The sequence below is a fragment of the Musca domestica genome, unplaced genomic scaffold (assembly GCF_030504385.1).
Source record: "Musca domestica strain aabys unplaced genomic scaffold, Musca_domestica.polishedcontigs.V.1.1 60, whole genome shotgun sequence".
Classification (NCBI taxonomy): domain Eukaryota; kingdom Metazoa; phylum Arthropoda; class Insecta; order Diptera; family Muscidae; genus Musca; species Musca domestica.
In genome coordinates, this window is record NW_026712364.1 from 215,140 (window position 1) to 237,436 (window position 22,297).

General features: G+C 34.9%; 2 protein-coding genes across 3 annotated transcripts in view; one reads left to right on the forward strand and one right to left on the reverse strand.

Annotated features, from left to right (window-relative positions):
* Positions 1-12,587, reverse strand: part of LOC101900430 (syndetin) — a 34,013-nt gene extending 21,426 nt beyond the window's left edge. Inside the window, exon 1 of the mRNA XM_059129396.1 lies at positions 12,247-12,587. The gene's annotated coding sequence lies outside the window, so the exon portion shown is untranslated. The remainder of the gene's footprint in view (positions 1-12,246) is intronic.
* Positions 706-22,082, forward strand: LOC101899184 (serine-rich adhesin for platelets). Of its 2 annotated transcripts, none has more exons than XM_005184032.4 (5): positions 706-985; positions 16,844-17,332; positions 17,404-19,293; positions 19,357-19,530; positions 20,896-22,082. In XM_005184032.4, exons 2-5 carry the CDS (start codon positions 17,105-17,107, stop codon positions 21,610-21,612), a joined length of 3,009 nt encoding a protein of 1,002 aa, XP_005184089.1. In that variant the 5' UTR covers positions 706-985; positions 16,844-17,104; the 3' UTR covers positions 21,613-22,082. The 2 variants fall into 2 exon arrangements, with proteins under 2 accessions (XP_005184089.1, XP_005184087.1); XM_005184030.4 differs by lacking the exon at positions 706-985 and adding an exon at positions 13,568-14,463.
* The last annotated feature ends 215 nt before the right edge of the window (positions 22,083-22,297 follow it).

Consider the following 22,297-nt stretch of genomic DNA (forward strand, 5'->3'; position numbering starts at 1 on the left):
TTTTTTTTTTTGAAAATTTCCGAATTGGTTCCGGCTGAACTTACTGCTTTTTTACTTGTTTTAATTTTATAAGTCCTATTCAATAAAGCTGCCTATTAGAGTAGTACGCATGGTAGGTAGACGCGTCGACACAGCTGCTGGGACAATGAACTGTCAAACCAATTTTGGAATTGAAAATGTTGAATGAAAAATTATTTAAATTTGTAAAATTTGTTGAAAAACGCGATTTATAATAGCCTTCGAATGACGTAGTATAAGAAAACATTTTAAAATCTACTTATATTTGAAAAAACTTTTGAATTTTATTGACATATCAATGCTCCCAAGCGTTGATGCATCTACCTGTATTCTTCTGCCATGGTAGTACGTTTGACATTCTCAAACAGAACCTGCAAAATCTAAAAAAAATATAGCGATAGCCAATTTTTCCTTTATAATATCTGGAACAGATCAGGGACTCATTTCTAGTTATATAAATATTACAAAAGCCATATAAAAAGATTTATATGAGAAGAAATTTTTATTTTTGTATTCTATTTTTCTTGGTTGTATCAATTATTCATATGTTGTTCTTGAAAACACCCATTGTACCACATTCGATTGTAAAAACAGGAAAATATCGATTAAGCAGCTAACTTGGGCGATTAGTCACATATCGACTTACATATCCCTGGTTCAATGTCGGTATGGGAAACTTTTGTAAATAAAAAAGATATACGTGAGAGAAAACGATACGATAGCGCGCAATGAATTAAAAATCAAGCCGTTGAATTGAGAATTTCTTTCTTTGTGAGATATTGAGTTTTAGTGAAAAATAGAAAAAAATTATTTTTTACAGTGAATAATTGGCATCAATAAAAAATTAAAAACGCAAAAGAAAATTGCAAGAAAAAATCAAAAGAAAAATTTGCAAAAGAAAATTGTGTGTGGTGATTTTTTTCCAAAAAAAATCTACAAGTGTATCTATTTCACATTTACAACAAAAGTAAGTTAATTTAATTTTATTCATGTATATGTACACATTTTTGAATGATTTTAGAAAGTTCTTGCACGGTGTCATCTACACCAGAGTTTTCAAAGAAAAAGTAAAAACCGAAACTTTCTTGTTGGTGCAAACTCTTCTTGCTGTAGGTACCTATCTATATGCAGTTTTCAGATTGTTTTCACTTGCATGTGTGTGCGTTTGCGTTTACATTTGTAATTTGTGTAGTTTTCGTTGACTTGCATTTTGAATTAAAATTGCACTCTCCTGAAAGCCGAACAAATCGAATTCCACCTTCTCATCCCACCGCAAAGAAGTAAATAACAAGTAGAACGCCAAAGAAAATAACTTCGTTTTCTTTCGTTGTCTTTTTTTGTTTATTTACTTAAAATGTGGATACGCACATAGCTACGTATGTACATTTTATATACACGCACAACAACAGCACCTCCAATCATATGTATTTATTTATAGTGTGGTGTGGTGTGTGTTGTCGTTTTACGTTTTGTTTTTTTTTTTTTTTTTCTTTATACATTGTCAAGTCTCTTTTGCATTCGCCTTCGAGTTTTTTTTGCCACATTTTCAATTCTTGTTATGAGATTTTATTTCAAATAATTTGGCTAGCCAGTTTTTTCTGGGAGTTCTCTCATTAAATGTCTCTCACTCTCCATGTCCTCCTCTCTCTCGCTCTTTTTTTCTGTTATATACAAAAGCATCTGGTATAGGCATTTTGGGATTTGTTTTGTTGTTATAAACAAATACATAACCTAAAAAACGTATACAGCTTTATTCGCGGTTTGTTTTCCATTTCAACGAGTAGGGTTGCCATTCTTGAGGTTTTAATGAAAAAGTGGGAAAAGTAATAATTGTTGAAAAAAATCTTAAGGGACATTAATGGAGAATTAGAAATGGTTTCTGCTGGATTTAAATTAAATCATCACACTATTTAGGTCTTGAGGTAATGGCACAAAACCCTGGACCCCTTTGTGGAGGGACAATATAATAACGCATTCCCTAAGAAATTTTTGTTAATGACAGAATATAGTTGACACAATAGCTTGTGACATATTACATCTCTGAAACCTTTATTGGCGGAATAGAATTATTCCTCTGCTCAGAAGCGTGCAAGAATATAATAGTTTTGCAATATTTATACACAAGTTGGTCAGGGTATTATGTCTTTGTGTCTTTGGAAAGGAAACGAGATAGACCCATAGTTCCTTTTGATGATCGGCATAGAATCATATTCTGAGTTCAATTATGCATGTCCGTCTGACCATGTATTTTTGTAAACAAAGTACAGGTCACATTTATTGCCCGATCCAAATGAAATTTTGTTTGTTTGACCCAAAGACGAACCCTATTGAAATTGGAGATAATTGGTCAAAATTTAGATATAGATCCATATATATCTTCGACCGATTTGCCTTTTATTGTGCACCAAACGTGTAATAGCATCCAAATAAGTGTTGAATTTTGTATATATGACCAAATTATGCTTGGAAATAAGTATGCCAACTTTTATTGAAATCGGTTCAGATATAGTTATAGCTCCCATATATATTGTTCATCCGATTTGATATTTTTGTCCTCCGCAGCCGTAATATACACTCTGTAACAGCGGTATTTGGGGAAATATAATTAAATGCAGCACAGAAATACCTTTCCTAAATTTTATCGAGATCGGTTCAGATTTGGATATAGCTCCCATGTATATCTTCGTCCGATTTGCTTTTTATTTTACACCAAACGTTTAATATTAGCCCAAATGGATTGAAATTTGGCAGTTACGACCAATTTGAGTCTAGAAACAAGTATGTCAAACTTAAACTCAAACTCTCACATATATTATTCGTCCGATTTGTTGAGTTTGTCCTGAACAGCTCTAATATGCACTCTGAAACAACGATATTTGAGGAAATATAAAATTTCCTAAATTTTATTGAGATCGGTTCCGATTTTAAGTTGATGTGTAATACAAGCCCGAAATGAAAAGGCACAAATTTAGTAGAAATCGAATTTAGAATTTAGAAGGCGAATTTAGTAGAAATCGATTCAGAGGAGGATAATACTCTCATATAGTTTAGTTTCTTTGAACTTTAAATTATAACTATAAACTACAAAGCTAGTATGAATTAATTCTAATAAATTCCTTTATTTGTTATGTGATGCTCTACTATATATGCAAAGTTGTGTGTGGTATCATAAAGTCGGCCACCGCCCCACTGTCAGTCTTTACTGGTTTTATTTTGCCCTAAATACAAAATTCCCTCACTACTAAGGAGACAATTATTTTTTGGATCATGGTAACCCTTTTTATTTTTCTATTGCCGTTTATTTTGTTCTTCTTCTGAAGCATTCACTTTGACGACAAAACTTAGCTAGTTCCTGTCCATGATTGGGCACTGGAATTATGAAGTTGGTACCATCTTCAATTAAAGGCTATTGTCATTTGGCTTTAAGTTCTCACTGCATTAATATGATTCCCTGTTGTCAAGGTTTTTTTTTTTTCTTTCGTGGTTTGCTCTCAATTTACCCCCGCTTTAGTACGTGTCAGTCAACAAGAACAACTCTCCCCAAAACACAGTTGTTTTTTGTTTGGTAAATATTTTTACACACACGCACATTTACTAGAGAGGGAAAAAAGAGACCCCCACACTCTCTCCATACTTTTTTTTTTTTTGTTGTATTCACCGTTGTTTTGTTTTGAAACACGACAAGGGGAGTTTTTTGTGCGCTCTTCTATTTTGATGAGAGGGCTGTAACAGAAATTCTCATTGTTTGCCCACCAATGTGTGTGAGTGTGTATGCGTGTGTGTGCTGTGAGCCGTGCTTTACCTTGACAGTGTTTTGTTTGTTTTTGTTTCGTTTTGTCATCATACGCGTTTACGTTCTCTTTCCGTTTTCTGTTTTGCTTTCGCGTTTTGGACAACGCCAATTTTTTGTTGTTGTGAGTGATTGGTCTGGGATACATGCAAAAGCATTTATAGTTAGTATTATTGTTCACTGCGTATTTCCCCATTCATATTACGTAGCACAACCAGCTTGTTGTTTTCTCGCAACTTTATGCGTCGCATTTTGCTTTTTGTTCGCCATTTGGATTTAGGCTTTTTCCCTTCTTCTTCTTCTCGAAATACTAACATCCAGTTAGTTGGGGTGCATTCATGTGTATGTTGGAACATGCTCTTTTACTAATTGTGTTTGTTGTTGCAGGCATTTGACTTAGTTGTCAATGACATAGCAGCAGCCCCATGGATAGGTGTTTTCGTGATGTGTACGTGTATACATAACTTCATAATTGATGGTGTAATTTAGAAATTGGCCAAAATATTATTGCATCTGAAAACACCTATCAAAATAGCAGAAAAATGATAGGACCTAGTTTCTTTTTAGCCAAATAAAAAGCAAGGGAAAAAATTCTAAAGACTTCCGTCTAGAGCTGGCAAGTTCTTAAACCACAATTGGTACATAATCTCTCCAGTTTGTTGTTTTTTTCCTTCCTCACTATTTGTTGTTTATTTGTTCTTCTGCGCAGTATTTTCAATTAGAAGTTCGTTTTTCTTTTTATTAATGCAAAAAGTAAAACGAAATAAAAGAACTTCTTCATATTTTTTGAAGAATCTGTACTCTAAATTATTCAAATCAAAACGAAAAAAACTGCTGCTGCTGCAAACACCATACAAAAGCACAAAATATAAGTGTACACAGCCAGCTTTGACACAACGACGACGACAAAACACAACACAACAAGAACAACACAAGCACACACGCCGACAGAGCCAGAGAGTAATAAAAATAATAATAAAGCAACGACGACGATGACAACAAAGATCACCGAACACCGCCACAGCACGACCACCACACCACACAACAAGTCGTTAACGAGTAACGCTAATTGCAAATACACAAGAAAAACAGCACAGCAAACCTGTCACAACAATGAATACAGTAAATAGTGTGAAATATACAAATATTGTATATATGCATACAAAAAGCAAGCCCCAGCAACATTTCTGTGTGAGAGAGCGAGAGGGAGAGAGATAACAATCGGCGAAAATTCGCCACAACAAGAAAAAATAAAACCGACAGCAATTTGTGGTATATACTATATATGTACAAAAGAGGGTGTTGTATACAAAACAAAAAAAATGTGCATGGCCCACTCATCGTCACGCTCTCTCTCTCTTTCTCTATGAGTAATTAGGTTGGAGCATGCGCTCTTTTGTTATGTGTGGTGTAGTTGAATTGCTACTTTGGGGAAAACTTGTTTAATCTCTACAATAATAATAACAATAACCAGTAAAATTGTTGTAGTTGTTATTTCTTGCAAATTGTAATTGTATCATTTATCAACATTGTGGTCATGCGTCTTGGCAAGTGGTTCACCACGATTATACTCTGCTTCTATTTTGTATTGGTCTTGCCAACAGAGTTGCCAATAAACAAGGTTGACATAAAACCAATGGAATGTACAATTATCGATAGATAACAGCAATTCAATCGCTAATAATGGTGTTCCTGCAAATTTCAAAAACCAAACTATGAAAATATGAAATGAAAAATATTTCCTTTATAAAATTTGTCATTTGAAAAAAAAAAATTATAAAGGAAATATTTTTCATTTCATATTTTCGTAGAACAAGAATCCAGCCCCAGATGTAATGCCAAAATTTGTTTACACTTTTTTTTGCCTGTTGTTAACTTTTGTTCTGTGATTTCAGTCACAATAATGTATTTTGACATTTCGTTTGGTAGTTAACTGGCTTGGACGGGGGGATCTTATACTTGGGTCATGTCACTAATGACTTCGGAAATTCGTCGATAAATTGGCGACGAAAATATTGTAGGAAGACCTTATATAAAATCTTTACAAGGTTAACTGTGATAATTGACCAATTACAATAAACTTGACGTATGCTTCCAATAGTAAATTTTTTGAGACTGTTTAATTGTTGCTCTATTCCAGGGCAAGGCAGAGAGCCTCAAACATTTTTTGTGATTGTAGGTGTTTTGAAATAACAAAATATTGCAAGTGTTTTTTTGCCTCTCTTTACAGAGTGAGAAATAATTAGTTATCTTTATATTTTCAATTTATAATTTTTCCGTTTTAAAAACAACTTCGTTGTTACAAATTATTATTTTGATCAGACAATTCGGAGATATATTTGCACAGTTATTTCAATTATGTTTAATTTTAAAATAAAAAAATATATATATAAAATAAAATTTTATATAATTTTTTTTTTAAAAATATTAAACGCAAATAATAATTTCGGACTTAACATCCTAACCATCTAGGTTGATCCTTTAAAAATTAATACCGATTACCACAGGCTGACATGCGCAAATAGTTGTAGAATTGTATGCTGATCAGAAACGCATATCCTGCGTTGAGTCCTAAAATATTATGTCTATGAATTACAAACAGAATGACAAACATCACATCCTGTTATTTTCCCTAACATTGACTAAGAACGTACATATAATTTCAGAGAAATCAAGGGATATGAAAATGTCCATTAATTTGGAAGGATAATAAATTTGTCTTACAATATGAAATAAATTACTATTCCTGAATTCGTATGTAAATATCGTCAAATAAAGTTCAATTAAAAAAAGAAAAATCTTAAAATTTATAATTTTTACAAATTCGGAAATATTTGTTCCGAATATGTAGTAAGATATATTTGTGCTCCAATATTTCTTACGGTGTATTCATAAAAATATCCGACAGCACCTTCCTCAACGACTGCTCGAACAAAACTAAATATTCTCCCAAAACCATTTTGACAGAAAATTCAAAACAATCTATTTTTTACAATTGTGTTGGTGAACACACAGATATCCCAAGGGATACTCTTTGCCTAGCCTTGCTCTATTCAGAACCTGCAAGAAACTTTTCGAAAAAATCATATCAGACCCAACAAAGCATGTATATTCTTGATTAACCTAAAATTCTAAGTCGATATAGCTACATCCGACCGCGTGTCTTTGTGTAGTAGTCGAACGAATTGAGATAGAAGGCTAAAACTTTGCACACATGTGTACAGGGTGGGATGAAAAACTGCAAACAACTTCAGACTGCTGTCATTTCCAAGCCACTCGTCCGACAGCTGTAAATTTTATTCCAGTGACAGCTCATTATATTGTTTACAAAAGCATTTTGGTGAGAATTTTCCAGAAAAAAAGTTATTCGTGATGGAATTCAAGCGTGATAGTGTGATTTCTTTATATTAGTCTGGAAACCACAAGTGGCTATCGTTAGAGCACTCCAGCATTTAAATGTAAAAAAATCTTCAAAAAAATCGTCAAGGAAGTGGACGGAAGAAAAGAGCAACATCAGCAAAAATGGTTCGAAAAGTAAAGAAGCGACTTGATCGAAAAATGGCCCGTGAGCTGAACATATAGCAATATTGCATTCAGCAAATATTGAAAAATGAGCTCGAGGTAAAGCCATTGAAATTCCAAAAAGTGCAAGAACTTACACCGCAACAGAAAGAAAATAGACTCAAAAGAGCTAAAGAGTTGCTTCGCTTGACCGAAAGTGGTGAACTGCCGAATTCGGTTTTCTCCGATGAGAAAACATTCGTAGTCCAGCAGTTTGTAAACAAACAAAATAATCGTGTTTACTTGCCAAATAGGTCAGTTGAAGAGGTGCACCTACGGTTGGCCACCAGAACTCAAGCGCCGGCCTTGGTGATGGTGTGTGCCGCTTATATCAGCTGATGGTCGCTCTCCGCTCGTATGAATCTACTGTGGCATCAGAATAAATGACGAATATTATCACGAAAATATTCTGGAGGTTGTATTTAAGCTTTGGGCACGCAAACATTTTGGCTACAGACCTTGGACATTCCAACAGTACTCAGCATGCGCAACCGAAGAATGTGGTTACAAAATGAGGTTCCTCGCTTCATTTCCACCAAAATCTCCGGATACCAATCCGTCGGACTATAGAGTCTGAAGTATTTTGGAAAGCAAGGTACCAAAGTGTCGATCAACTCAAGCAAGCGCTTCGCCGGGTATGGGCCAAAATACCGCAGAGCAACATTCGCCGTTTGAAGGCCATAATTCGTGCGAAAGGTCAACAATTCGAACAAATCTAGAATTATTCTAGAATTATTCATTCAATAAAATTAAAAAAAAAAATATGTAAAAATTATGGCATATTTGACTTTGTTGCATTTTTTATCTCACCCTGTATGGGTCTACCTGTTTGGTTTGTATTGGCAGAATTACTATCAATACAATAAAAAGAACCAAAAAACCTTTGCATTGATTTTGAACAGTTAATTGAAAACAGCGAAAACTGAATGAAAGGTCAAATTTTATTTTCAAAATCATGTCCTTTATATTTCTAAAAAACTGTAGATTTTGTTGATGCAAACGTTGCAATAAGCATTTTGCAAACATTAGAATTTCAATATTTTCTCAATAATTTTTTATTTCTAGTCAATATATCCCCATTTTGCATCTCCTGTTTATAATTATCACTTTCACATATTGTCCGTTATTCTCTGTTCTGACTTTCACTACCAAAGTATACATATCCCTAGATCTACTTACTTTTCAGTAATTTGCTACAACGTGGCAACCCTGTGTTGATTAGAACGTAATTTGACAGTAACTACCTCTGTTTGTGGTTATCAATGAGAGCAACTTCCTCTTCTTTCAAGTGTTGTTCGAGTCCGAAAATGTCAACAAAATGACAAAAACTTGGCCTTGCATAAAAATTTATTGTAAAGTTTTGGAAATTCCCCTAAAAATAGTGTGTCATTGATTGAGTAAAATTATTTCAGAGTCGGGTATTTAGTGGGTGGTGAAGGGTCGTTTCACATACATATCTTATGCTATGCATACACGCAATCAAGCAAACAAGCAAGCACGTTCATGGTAAAATACTAACAGATAGGTACATATGTACCCCCACCAATGCAATTTGATTCGATTTTGCAATTTTCTGTTTGCTGTCATTTTTCCCCCCAAGTTTTTGACATTTCAAAACAATTGAGAACGAATGATGATGTGCGAGGGCATAATATAGGAGAGAGGAGATCGTGGCAAACACTTGTTACCAAGCAAACAAATTTGTTTTTCGATACAGACAACTTGTTTACACGGGCGATAGACCTACCAAAACACAAATGAAATGACCATCAATAATAACCACATTCACGCTCAGACCAACCCACTTCCATACATATCTACATACATACACTCACGTGCACCATACCACTTTACATATTTGAATAAATATTAAACTCAAAATCGTAGGAAAAAAGAATGAAAAAAAAGCATTCGTAAAACAATAGAAATTATTTTTTTGGTGTATGAATAAAAAAAAAGAAAGTATTTTTCTGTTGCTTCTTTTTTCCCCCATTCCGTTTTTCTTGCAATGATTTCCAATTCCACCAAAAAATAAATATCCATTTTATGACGAACTTTTTCATCAAGCAACCGACGAAATTAAACGACCGGCCAACAACTGGAATTAGTCGTTTGTGAACAGGTCTTTTTTTGGTTTTTACTTCACGAACCACCTAACTCCCTCCCCCTCGTTTAATCTCATCCAATATTTGTCTTTTACTGGGGTTTTCTGTCAAAGGGCCGGTTTCGGAGAACAAAATTTCGTTGGTCATTTGTGACACACTTTTCTTTGGGGGTCTTTTTCTGCTGCTCATCACCAAAAATTTCAACTAAGAAAAAAAAACTAGGTTGCCCCCCTATAATTTATTGTTCTGCCATCTCCACTTCTTTTCTGTGCGACGACGACGTGTTGAGACAATCAATAGCCATAAATGAAAACAATCGGCTCCAACCAAACAAAACAATGTTGTTATCACCCGAAAACGTAAGAATTAAGTAATACATTATACGAAAGAGGGAGGGAGAGAGAGAGGGAAATAAATAACCCAAACTAGTCAAACAACTGTTTTTAGTTTACAGAGAGAGAGAGAGACCGAATGTATCAATTCTTGATAAACATGAGTAGTGCAAGATAGAGAGGAAAAAGGGTGTTGCCAATTTTGTGTTATTATATGATTTAGGCATTTTTTCAACAAATAGAAAAAAACGGCATAAGTAAGGTGGAGTTGCCACAATTTTTATAATGCAAAATTGAAATACAACAGATAAAAGTTTAAGGAATAAGGCTACGCAATTTCAGAAAGTCATCGCGTTTTGGATTATTATTTCGAAATAGATTAGCTTTTAGATTAAAGTCATTGAAATATAAAAGTTAAGATAAAAATGAAACACTTGGAAGGAAATTGCAATTTCAAAAAAAAAAATTTTAAAAAATTTTTAAAAATTCCAAATATTAGATTTTACAATAGTATGAGTCTATATGAGAATTATGTTGAAAAATTTAGCTAAAGTCATCAAAACAGCAAAAGACCTTAAATATGCCGGTCAAGTTATTAGGAGGATACATCAAAATGTGGATCTTTATGGAATACATGCAATACCAAAGGTCTTACGGACGAAGTATAACGATAGGACAGAAACAGAGTCAAAATATGGCAACCCTGTAAAAATACCGCTGTTGTTATGATATAACAACATAGTTTCCAATGTTAATTGATTTAAACCGCTATAAGAAATCACATTTTTGGAATTTTCATACACACATATAACAAATCGGATGAACAATATATATAGGAGAAATAGCTATATCTGACCGATTTTCACCAAATTTTATTTCTATACTCAATTTGGTCGTAAATGCCAAATTCTATCCCATATGGGCTAATATTACACGTTTGGCGCACAATAAAAGCAAATCGGACGAAGATATGTTTATATATCCAAATCTGAACCGATCCCGACAAAAATCTAGCCAAGGTATTTCTGAGTTGTATTTGATATATTTCCCTAAATATCGTTGTTACGGATATTACGGCTGTAGAGAACAAATATTACAAATCGGATGAAGAATATATATGGGAGTTATAACTATATCTGAACCGATTTCGATTAAATTTGGCATACTTATTTCCAGGCCTAATTTGGTCGTATGTGCAAAATTCCATACTATTTGGGCTGATATTACAGGTTTGGTGCACAATAAAAGGCAAATCGGGCGAAGCTATATCAAAATTTTGATATACCCTTTCACCTTGTGGTGTGTGGGTATAAAAATAAATCCAGTGGATTTCAAATTTGCACGCAATGGAATAGAGATACGTAAATCGACTATCGAACCATTGAAATTGACTAAAAGTAAAAAAGGCGATTTTTTTGCGGTAAAAATTACAAATTCAACTTTTGTAATCGATGTTGGGGTCATAAACTTTTGACCGACTTTTATTATTATTTTCTACAGTTTTAATATTGTCCACCAAAAAGGATTAAGGTTCCGGAACTGCAAGGAAGTAAAAGTTCTTGCTACGATAACCGATTTTTCTCTTATGATATCGAAAAACTAATGGCTAAAATAGTAGATTTTTGCAGATGCTGGAACCGGACACTGGCCTATTTCAGAACTGCAACAGGTTGTTTACATTGTCGATCCTTTTGATTAAATGACAAATAAATCAAGAATTGTAAAAATGGAGTGTGGGCGCCGTTTTATCTATTAATCACATACTGCTTGGAAACTGTCGTTTTTGAGGTACTATGTAGTTGACATCACTGAGGCACATTTCAAAGTCGTGAGTGCCAGTGTGTGTGAGAGAGAGAAGAGGCAATACAGGTTGTGTTGTTGGCAATTTCTGGTTATAATTTTATCAACCATTTTTGGTCTTCCGTTTTGTTTAATGGTGCGCATTCCTATGCAACCGTATTTAATGAAAATTGTGAAATTTTCCACGTCTAATTTTTTATATTGCACATTTAAATAGCATTTTTCTCTACAAAATCCTTGACATTTAACTTTGACATTTGTATGCCTATATAAAACCAATTGCTAATTTTCCTTGGAGCTAGCAAATGGAAACATCCCACATAATGTGGAATTTTAGATAAAAAAAACAACATTGGAATTGAGTCGGACTATTTAAAAAAAAACAAAACACATTTTACTTTTCTCATGAAATTCTTGCATGTAAATTTATGAGTCAACTCATAAATTTCGCTTTCACAAACTGGCATTTTAATTGTTATTCTTAAAATATCCAAACGCAAGCACACAACCACACACAGTCGAATATTTATTTGGCGTCGTTCATTTACTACACACATGTGCGCACGATAGCAGACGCACACACACCCACTGACATTCATACTTTTGTTCTCCCCAACGAGATAGAAATACGACGACTCACGCAATATTATTTTTGTCACTTTTTCCCCCACATCGTTTACAAACGAGTTACATCGAAAAAGAAGTATTGGAATACATAAAGCCGAAGCCGCTGAGGGCAGGCAACAAGAAGAAATCTACGCGCGGCGCACATCTTTTAATGTGTGTACTGCAAGAACAACAACCCCATTTATAATGACAACGAGCAACGACAAAAAGAAACTGATTCGTGTTGTTTTGCTCCACACACGGGGTACTCGCCTCTATTTTTTCATTTTCTTGTGGGTCCAACTCGTACACCAACCATCGTGAAGAGAGCGCTGTTCTCATTAATGTTTGTGTGTGTGTGTTTTTTTTTCTTTTTGATAACCCAACATTCTCTTTTGCGTAGTTTCTCACTGAAATGCCTTGAATCACGTAGGCATTTTGAGTCAACCAAAAAAGACGATTTTTTAGGGTTTTCTTTTTTTTTTCTAATATATTAATTAAAGTATGCCTGTGTTTTTCGTCAAGAATTTCTTTGGCGAAAGAATGAAATACAGAATCTTGCTTTTCACCCGCCTCGTTTGTTTTCTTTTTTCTCTTTCCTCTTGTAATCATTGTTTTCAAAACCAACAGCTGCTTTAATCTTTTTTTTTCTATTTTGGTATCTGCTTGGTTGTTTGTTTTCCCTTTTGTGTTTCTTATTCTGTTCTGTTTTGTTTCAATTTTGTTACTCCTGCAAATTCTTTTGCTTTTTTCGTTCTGATATGATTCTCATTTGAGTAGTTCCCACTCACTCTGTTTTTTTCTCACTCTCTCTTTCTAGCATTTCGTTTGTTTTATTTTTTTTTGCGTATTTTATGTTGTTTGTGCCTGCCTGCCGCCTATCTACTGTTTGTTGTGTTAGTGTTCTTGTTAATTTTAATGGTTTTTCGTGTGATTGTTCTCGTCTTTTTATTGCTTGAAAGGTGATAAAGAATGGATAAGCCACGATATGTGGATAAATAATTGCCATCTATCTATACATTATTTTGGAATCTTTAAATTTATTTTAAAATGAAAAATTCTTTTTTTGAGTGGGGGATGTATTTTTGGAAATGTATGTACCTGAATGGCATTGTTTGGATAAATTTCAAAAATAACCTTATAGTTTGAATCTATTAATTTAAAGAAATAATAATTTTTATTTTATGCGTAACAAGAACAATAAACATGTGCCGCTATGTCCCTTCTTAGGTACATTTTTTTAATAATTCAAATTATTTCCATTGCGTTTGTTGTTTATTATTTTTTCACAAAACTCATAGATTTATTTTAAATTAGCAAATACATAAATTTTTACACACATATCACCAATTTACTACTACTACGTACGTCCATATATGCAGCCCTGTTTTTTTCGTGTAGTTTGTTTATATCGGAATAATCTGCGCGCTGCTGCTGGCGATTATTGCATGCAGTGGACGATGACGATAGGCAACAAACGACAACATGTCATTGAGGCAAAAACAATGCCACCATAACAGTTGTTGGTCGATGAAATGTTTATGCTCAACTTTGATTCTCTCTCGCTCTCCCATGCCCAGACTCATTGGCATTCATGTGTATCTGTGGTTATGTGTGTCATTATTCCCCGTGTAAATGGTTGAGTTCTCATAAACATGTGTGAAGGTGAGATGTGTTGTTTTTACTATGAAAGAGAGAGGGAGCGAAGAGAGCGCCCGACAGAGATGTGTCAATTTTCAGTGTTGGGGATTTCTTTTTAATGGACGACTCCTCTTCCTCATGAGTGTGTGTGTTTGTGTCATTCGCATGAATACACATTTTTTGTGTTTTGACTACGGACTACGAGAGGAAGAGGCATGCAAAACAAAATACACAAACAAAAAAATGGAAAACGAAAAAGAAGAAGCAAAAGCAGAGGTGGAAAGAAACAGCGACAACTACTAAACGTAACAGCACGAAGAATGCCTGAAACACTGAATAGACATCAGTTTTAGTTTTTCTTTGTGCCTCTTAAGAGTTAGGACGTGGTATTTTTGATGACGGAAGAAAGAAACAGCTTCAATTATAAATTTTTGCATTTTGTTTTTTGGAAATCATCATCTTTGTGAAATTCAAATAATAAAATAAATGGAAATCTAAAAAGTGTTTAAAATAATAATTAACAACAAATCAAAAACGTTTTTTAACAATACAAAAAAACGAACATAAACTGTGAAAAACAATAAGTGTTGGAAATAAAATTTGTTGAATGGTGGGTCTTGAAAAAATTTCACAAATTAATTAAATATTTGCACAAAAAAGTGTTAACTTGAAATAATATTAAAATTCAATACTTCTTCAACCTGATAATGTGTACCTATATGCAGTTTTTTTCAAATTTTTTTGTTTGGTTTACATTAAACTCTTTTTTTCGTTATGTTTCTGTACATTGTTCACTACTACTTTCCCTATGAAATAACAACAAATAAAAAAAGTTGTTGCAGTTGTGTGTATTTTAGTACATCCCGAAATGCCCGAGTACATTACAGAAAAAAAGTTCATATCACAACGACACATTTCAATTTTTTTTTGTTTTACTGGATTAATTCCCAGTTCTCTTTGTGTTTACAAGTATGTGAATGTGGTGTGTTGGTGTTGTTGTTGTGTGCATGCAGCTTACAGAAAAAGAGACTGGCTGGCTGGCTGCCTTGTTGGTCTTGTTTTGTGCCACAAAATTTCAAACAAGCACAAGCAAGCTTGCTTATGTATTGTTAAAAAAAGTGGCTAGTGGCAGCAGCTAGCCAGTCAAAGTACAGAACAAAAACGCCGTAGCGCAAAAACAAAAGCGTACTCGAAACGTAAACTTTACAACGTTTCGTTCGTTGCTTGCTTGTTATACATACATCAACATCATCATATGTATATGTGTGCCTCCACTTAGCCTCAACTCTCAGTCAGTGTCATCGAAAAGGAAATGAAAAAAAGAAAACAATCCACCTCCAGTTTGTGTATGTGTCAATTTTATATTGTGTTGTCTGTTGGCATTGTGTGGAAATGTGTAGAGCGTGGCGTAAGATAATATATGCATATTTCCAGGTTTGCTCAAATGCTAAGTTGCCGTTTGCTGCTTTGCTTCGTTTTTTTATTATCAATAAAATAAAAGTGTTCTTTTGTCGTGCGCGCGCTCTCTCTTTCAATTACTCTTTCCTACCACTCACTCTATTTATAATAACATCGACTTTGTTGTGTATGTACATGATGAAAAGAAAAACATGAATGTGCGCGCGGCCTGTTTTGTTTTGACTTTGTTTTGTTGTTTCAACACGCAACAGTATAGAAGACAAAAGCAGAGCAAAAATATATATACATATGCATAGAAGAACAACAAAAAGCCCGGCAGAATAACAAGAAGAAGATGATATGTCAAATGAATATAACAGAGTTGCCAATGTTTTAGGTTATAGTGTGATGACTACCTGGCGTCTTTTATTTGATTTTTTTTGCGTTTTCGGCATGTGATGAAATAAAAATAAAGAAGTATGGGGGAATATTAAAGAAATATTCAAAACAGCTTGAGCTCGATAACATTTCAAATAAAAAAACTATTTTTAGAAAATAAAATCAAGTCTGTCTTTTTCAAATGACAAGCACTATTTTAAGACAAGTATAGAAAATCAGCCACTTTGACCTTATTAAACGTACCTTTCTTTTTGGGGAAGCTGACAAGGAAAGTTTTGTAAAAGAAAATTCTAGTTTTTTTTTTCGTGGAGCCAGGGAGGGGGATGGGCCATAAAAACTATATTTAGATAATTTTTCTCCATTGTTCATTGAATTTTTCTAGAATTCGTTTTCTCACTCTTTTTTTTCTTGACATACACTTCTTTTTCACATACTTGTTTTGTTATTTATTCATTGTTTGCTTTTGTTGTGACTTTCTTTGTAATATTGCGATGCATCCATTATGTTATTGGCATATTCTTTTTCTTCATCGTATTCGCATTATTTTTGTTTTGTATACTTTATTAGCAATATTCGTAATTTATTTTATAAAATATATAATATGCGACGAGCCATCGCACAAAAACGAGAGAGAGTTACTTGGATACTGGTTTTTGTTGTCAAATTGCAATATGGTTGACAAATGAGCGGAAGAGAGAAAGGCATGCAATAGATGGCTGAGAGAGAGAGGTGGGAAACTACACCAGAGAGCTTTGACAGTCGATTTCTTTGTAATTCTTATTTTTTTGTTTACATGTCTTGCTTTCTGTATGAAATTTCCTGTTTCTTTTGTTGCAATTGCAACAATGATAAGAAAAATTATTGAAAGCGAGTGGTTTTACGGCTAAAGGCGTGTGTGTGTGTATATATGCGTGTTTAAAAAGTCTACCTTTGTGTTTATATGGAGCGGGGGTCTAATGTGAGTGTAAAGTAAATACTCCAAGTCAATTACACTTGCCTATCGAACAAAATATGTGTGGCATAGAATATTTATTGAACTGGATTTAAAAAGCCCAATGGAATTAATATGCCTATTCCTTTACCTGGCAAAAGGGTCTAACTTAAACCTTCCTTAATAGCTCGATTATAGGGATAATTGTAGCAACCAAAATACATCCATCTAATATTACCTTCTTTTCCATTTCTCTTTTTAGCATAATTTACAACAATAAACAAAATGTGTCCAAATCATCATCATTGTGCATTAAAACCGTGATATTTTGTTATCATATTTTTGAATGTGCTTTTATGTGGATGTCGTTTGATCATCATCATCATTAAGCAGATAGATACAACAGCAACATATTACCCAACACCTAAAAATATCAACGAACAAAAATAACAAGCAAGAAAAGAACAAGCATAAATTGTTTACCATTAATAAACAATAATCCCAAAAAGAAACCCTGAACAAAATGTTTAACTTTCATAAACCTCGAACCTATCGGTCAACCGAGGGTTGTTGCATTTGTCGTGCCAAATCAAGCAGTTCACGCTTTACCGATTCACGTAAATATGAGCGTGATACGATGCAATGTTTTGATCTCAAATATCCTCGGCAGGGTGAAATCTGCAATGCCTGTGTGCTGTTGGTGAAACGTTATAAACGTTTGCCAGTTGGCAGTAAACGTAATTGGAGTCATGTAAGTTCTCAAAATAGCACAGCACCCCCAAATGAGACAAAACATATATTAAAGTTTTTCTTTTTTTTTAGGTTGTTGATGCTCGCGCTGGTCCGGGTAGCAGTAAAATCCAAACAAAGTACAAAAGTGATCGTGGAACTTCACGTAGCCATCAATCCTCATCCAATGCCGGAAACAACAACAGCAGCAGCAATAGTGGTGCAAGCCCCTCAAACTCATCTTGCTCAAGCAGTAACTCAAGTGCCATCAATGGCACAACCTCCAATGGCCATAGCAACAACACCACCCTTACATCAGCCTCATCATCGTCGTATATGCCGGAAAAATATTCGAAAATTTTCAAAAAGTCCAAGAAACTTAAGGATTCCACATACAAACGTAAATCTTCCAGCAATGGTTGGTCTCTCAGTGCAGCTGGATCACATTCACTGCCCACAACCCCAGATTCACTGGACAGTGATTATGAAGATTCTCGTTTGCATGGTTCCTTGAATGGCAGCGGTGGTGGTGGTATTGGTAGTCTAGGAGGCACTGTTGTACAATTTCAAACCCAAACTCGAGCTTCAGCTTTTCGGGCTCAAGTTGCGGCCGAAGCTCGTAGACGTTACTTGAAATTGGGTAGCAAACGGCGTAAATGTTTGCCGCCTCTTAAAAACCGTCGCTCAATTGTCTATGAATCCAGCATAAATTTTTTCGATGAAGACGAGTGGCAAGAAAAGAAATCATGTTGTGGTATGTTATATGAGTGTCCTGCCCTGGGTGGAGCATTAATTGTAGATGTTGCCCACTATAAACCATGTGAAAAACATCAAAATTTGGATGCAAAGGAGGAGACAAAAGACAAAACAGTAACAAAGGCATTACAACACGGTTTACCAGCTGTGGTCCAATTACAAACTCCCAACAATTCGGTTGCCTCCTCATCCACCAGCAGCTCAGCAACATGCTCAAGTTTGTCCTCGACGTCGTTATTATATGACCGACCGGCCACAACAATAACGCCAGTGGCGGCCGCATCATCCTTAACCATTACCAAATCATCCACACCAGTGCTTAAGAAACATCATTTGTTCTTTAAAAGACAATCGGAGTGTTTTCCTCAAGGTGACATGGTCACTGCAAGTGAAACAAACTATTATTCAACTAAAAAGACTGAGTCTGATTACAATAACCATACACAGCAGCAACAATTTGCTCAACAGCAAAGACACAACGATCATGGCGCCATACATTCATCGCACATGCCCTTATCTTCCACCAGTGGCTCCTCTTCATCTTCAAGTTTAAGCATTTCTGTTAGTTCTATAGCAGCATCTTCCACCTCCTCCACTACTGCTGCTGGATCATCATCATCATCTTCTTCGTTATGCCTAAATATGCCCAAACATTCCTTAGCCAAGGTTACCACAATATCGCCAACGTCAAGTCTTCATCATCATCATCATCATCTCAGCACTACAACAACGGCCTTAAACAACAGCACCACAACAACAAAATCATCATCCTCAGCAAATGCCGCCGCCCACCACAGCTTTTTGCATAAACTCAAAACAGCTGATACCGGCAAGATTGTCAAACATTCTTTGGAAAAATTCAATACCGCTGTACGGCTAAAAATCAGTGATCTTAGCGAAATGAAACCCATTATAAAAACTGTCGATAAGTCCTACATTTTGGCAAAACCATCAGCAACAATTGCAAATCTTAATAGTTTACATAACGCTGGCGTTTCTGTGACAATGGCCAGCAGTAATAACGGCGCAACAACGACAGCAACACCATATCAAAATTTATCTTCATATAATTCCATGGCCCAGCCGCCACTAACAACGGCCTCAATGTCAGCAGCATCACCCACATCGTCGACATCCTCGACGTCATCGACTAAATTCAGTGATAATTCCTCCGATTCGGGTTTCGATGAGAACATGCTGTTGGAGCGTAAATCTGCAAGTCCATTGGTAAGTTGAAGGCATAAATACATCGATTGGAATTTTTATTGAATTATGTTTTTCATTTAATAGCAGGAAGATTTGGAAAAGAAAATGTTGAGTCGTCACGGTGTCCAGACAATGTTTTTGGCCAGTGGGGTGCAAATTCAGGGCCAGGCCCAAAATTTGGTGTTAACCGGCAATGAGGTGGCTGCCAAAATTTTACAAAATCGTAAATACACATCAGTAACGACGTCCGGAACGAATGTAAGTAACAACAAGAATTGGGAAAAACAAACATTTTTTTTTTGATGAGGAAAGGAAATTGGGTATATTTTTACTGGACTGTAGAGGATGATTTTTTTAAGAGCTAAGGGAAGTAAAAAAAGAACACAAAATTTAGAAAAATGCATAAAAAATGTTTGACGAAAGTTACATCCCTCAAAAGAGGCAACAATTTTGAAAGAATTTGGAATGTTTCAAAAAAAAATAAAATCTGTTAAAAATTCTGTTAAAATCTTAAAAATCTCGAATGTAGCCGTTATATTGGGGTCTATACGACGACGTGGATCTGCATAGGCAGGTTTTGTCATAAGCCATTATAATATTCCAATGCGAATATTGTAAATGTAGCCAAGTTCATCAAAATACCGAATATGGGTAGGTACTATTATATGGGGGCTGTACCAAAACGTGGACCTGCATAGACAATTTTCTATCATAGGCTTTAATATCCTTTACAAATTCTAAATTCGAAATTTGAAACAATTCCGCTGAATAATGTCGCTTAAATCACCAAAATACCGAATATCGGGAGTTACCGTTATATGGGGGCTAAACGAAGACGTGGACTTGCACAGACAATTTTCCGCCATAGGCTGTAGTATCCATTACGATCTTCAAATACCAAATTTTGAAAAAAAAAATCAGGTAAATAATCGCTAAATACCGAATATCGGGAGGTATCGTTCTATGAGGGCTATACGAAGACGTGGACCTGCACAGATAATTTTCTGCCGTAGGCTGTAGTATCCATTACAAACTTCAAATATCAAGTTTGAAACAATTCCGCTGAATAATGTCGCTGAAATCATCAAAATACCGAATATCGGGAGGAAACATTATATGGGGGCTATACCAAAACTTGGACCTACCTGGACCATTTTCAATATCAAAAGTCCTGCATACGTAATATACATTTGAGTAGAATTTTATCAACCTGCTTCATTTCGTTCGGAAGTTAGAGTGATTTCCACAGAGGGACGGACGGGCGGACATCGCATGAATCGGCATAGCATTTTATGCTGATCAAGAATATATATACCTTGTGGGGTCTAAAATGTATATTTCGGGGTGTTAAAAACGGAATGATAAACTTAATATCCAATACCCTCCATACTCTATGGTGGAGGATATCAAAACTGTAGAACGTAGAAACTTTTAATTCAAATTTTTTGTTGCCTTGCTTGCCCCTGATGGCTTTGGATTAATGTAAAGTTTCTTTTAAATAAAGAAAATGAAACAGCAGAGCCATGAGACGGAACAATAATAATTTTAAATCATTATTTATTTATTTTTGTTAAATCAATAAATAATAACACTTTTCCTCTCTCTCTCGCTTCCCCATTTTAGGCACGTTTATCCAGTCATCCCACAACAACCGCTGTCAAAATTGCCCAAATATCAACGGGAAATAATGGCAGCAACACCACATCATCGCTGAGCTCATCCACGTCCGTGGCAGCGGCCCAGGCTAAAATGCGTGCAATCTACAACAGTAGCAATACCATACAACATGAAAATGGCATTACGACAATTGTGCCAGCCTCCTCGCTGGCGGCCTCCTCACAATTGGCAGCCATGCAAAATATTGCCCAAGCTCAGGCCCAAGTGACCATAACGCCGGCACCGCCCAGTAATTTAAGTGGTGGAGGCGGCTCCTCCGGATCGCAATACAATGCCCAAAATATTATATCAAGAAAACTAACAGCGGCCAATATTATTAATTTACAAAGCAATAATTTAAGCAATACAACAGCAACAATACAACATGGCTCAAGTAGTAGCAAAAGCAACAACAGTAATAGTACTTGTAGTAGTAGTAGTAGTGGTAGCAACATTAGTGGCAATCATCATTTGAATACAACAGCAACAACGGCGACGACAAATCAAAAAATTATACTTTTAAAGACAACATCTTCGTCGACGTCGACGAATCACCATCACCATGCGACACCACCATCCATGATGTCGTCGTCTGCAGCCATAAACTCTGGGGCCAAGTTCAATACAACAACTACAACGACAGGTGGTCAAGGTGGTGGTGGTGGCGGCAGTGGTAATCGTTAAGTTGTTGCTTGTTTTTTAAGACATAGCTACCATAAGAGTTATAAAATCTATTATAAATAATAAAAAATATGTGTGTAGATTTGTTTATATTATATAATTAATTTAAAAGAAGAATAAGAATTATTTAAAAAAAGATTTAAAACAAAGAAGAAGAAGACGAAGAATAATGTGGAAAAATACAAACCATTTTTTGTAAGGTAGTTGATAATGATATGAGGAACAAAAGCAAAATATCTAGAACTTTTTTGTTTAAGTTCTGCTATTACGTTTTTAAAAGTTGTTCATACTCCCTCCTACCCCCCTTTATATATATCTCTTTCTATCTCTTCTCCCCAACCTTTCCCACCACTACTTTTGTATAAAAAAACTATTTCTCCAAAAATTATGTTATTTTGTAAAATGTAGTTTTTAAAAAAGAAAAAGAAAGCAAAGCAAGTAAACAAACAAACAACAACAAATACACCAATAAATACTAAGATTTTTTATTTTTTTTAATGGTAAAGTAAAAATTACCCCCCCCCCCCACTCTATTTGGATATTTTATATTCAGTGGCATATGAGAGAATCTGACATTTCAATCAGAGTTAAACCAAAACATATCCCCATATCTCAACAAACTTTCATCATCTCAACTGATATTCTGTTATGTATTTTATGTCTTTCTTGGCCAGCTTTAATAAACAAA

Excerpts from the sequence above, each read along its gene's own strand:
- LOC101899184 (XM_005184032.4), top strand. The coding sequence starts at position 17,105 with ATGTTTAACTTTCATAAACCTCGAACCTATCGGTCAACCGAGGGTTGT. Across the intron at positions 17,333-17,403 it reads GTAAACGTAATTGGAGTCAT|GTTGTTGATGCTCGCGCTGG; the intron begins GTAAGTTCTCAA and ends CTTTTTTTTTAG. Across the intron at positions 19,531-20,895 it reads TAACGACGTCCGGAACGAAT|GCACGTTTATCCAGTCATCC; the intron begins GTAAGTAACAAC and ends TCCCCATTTTAG.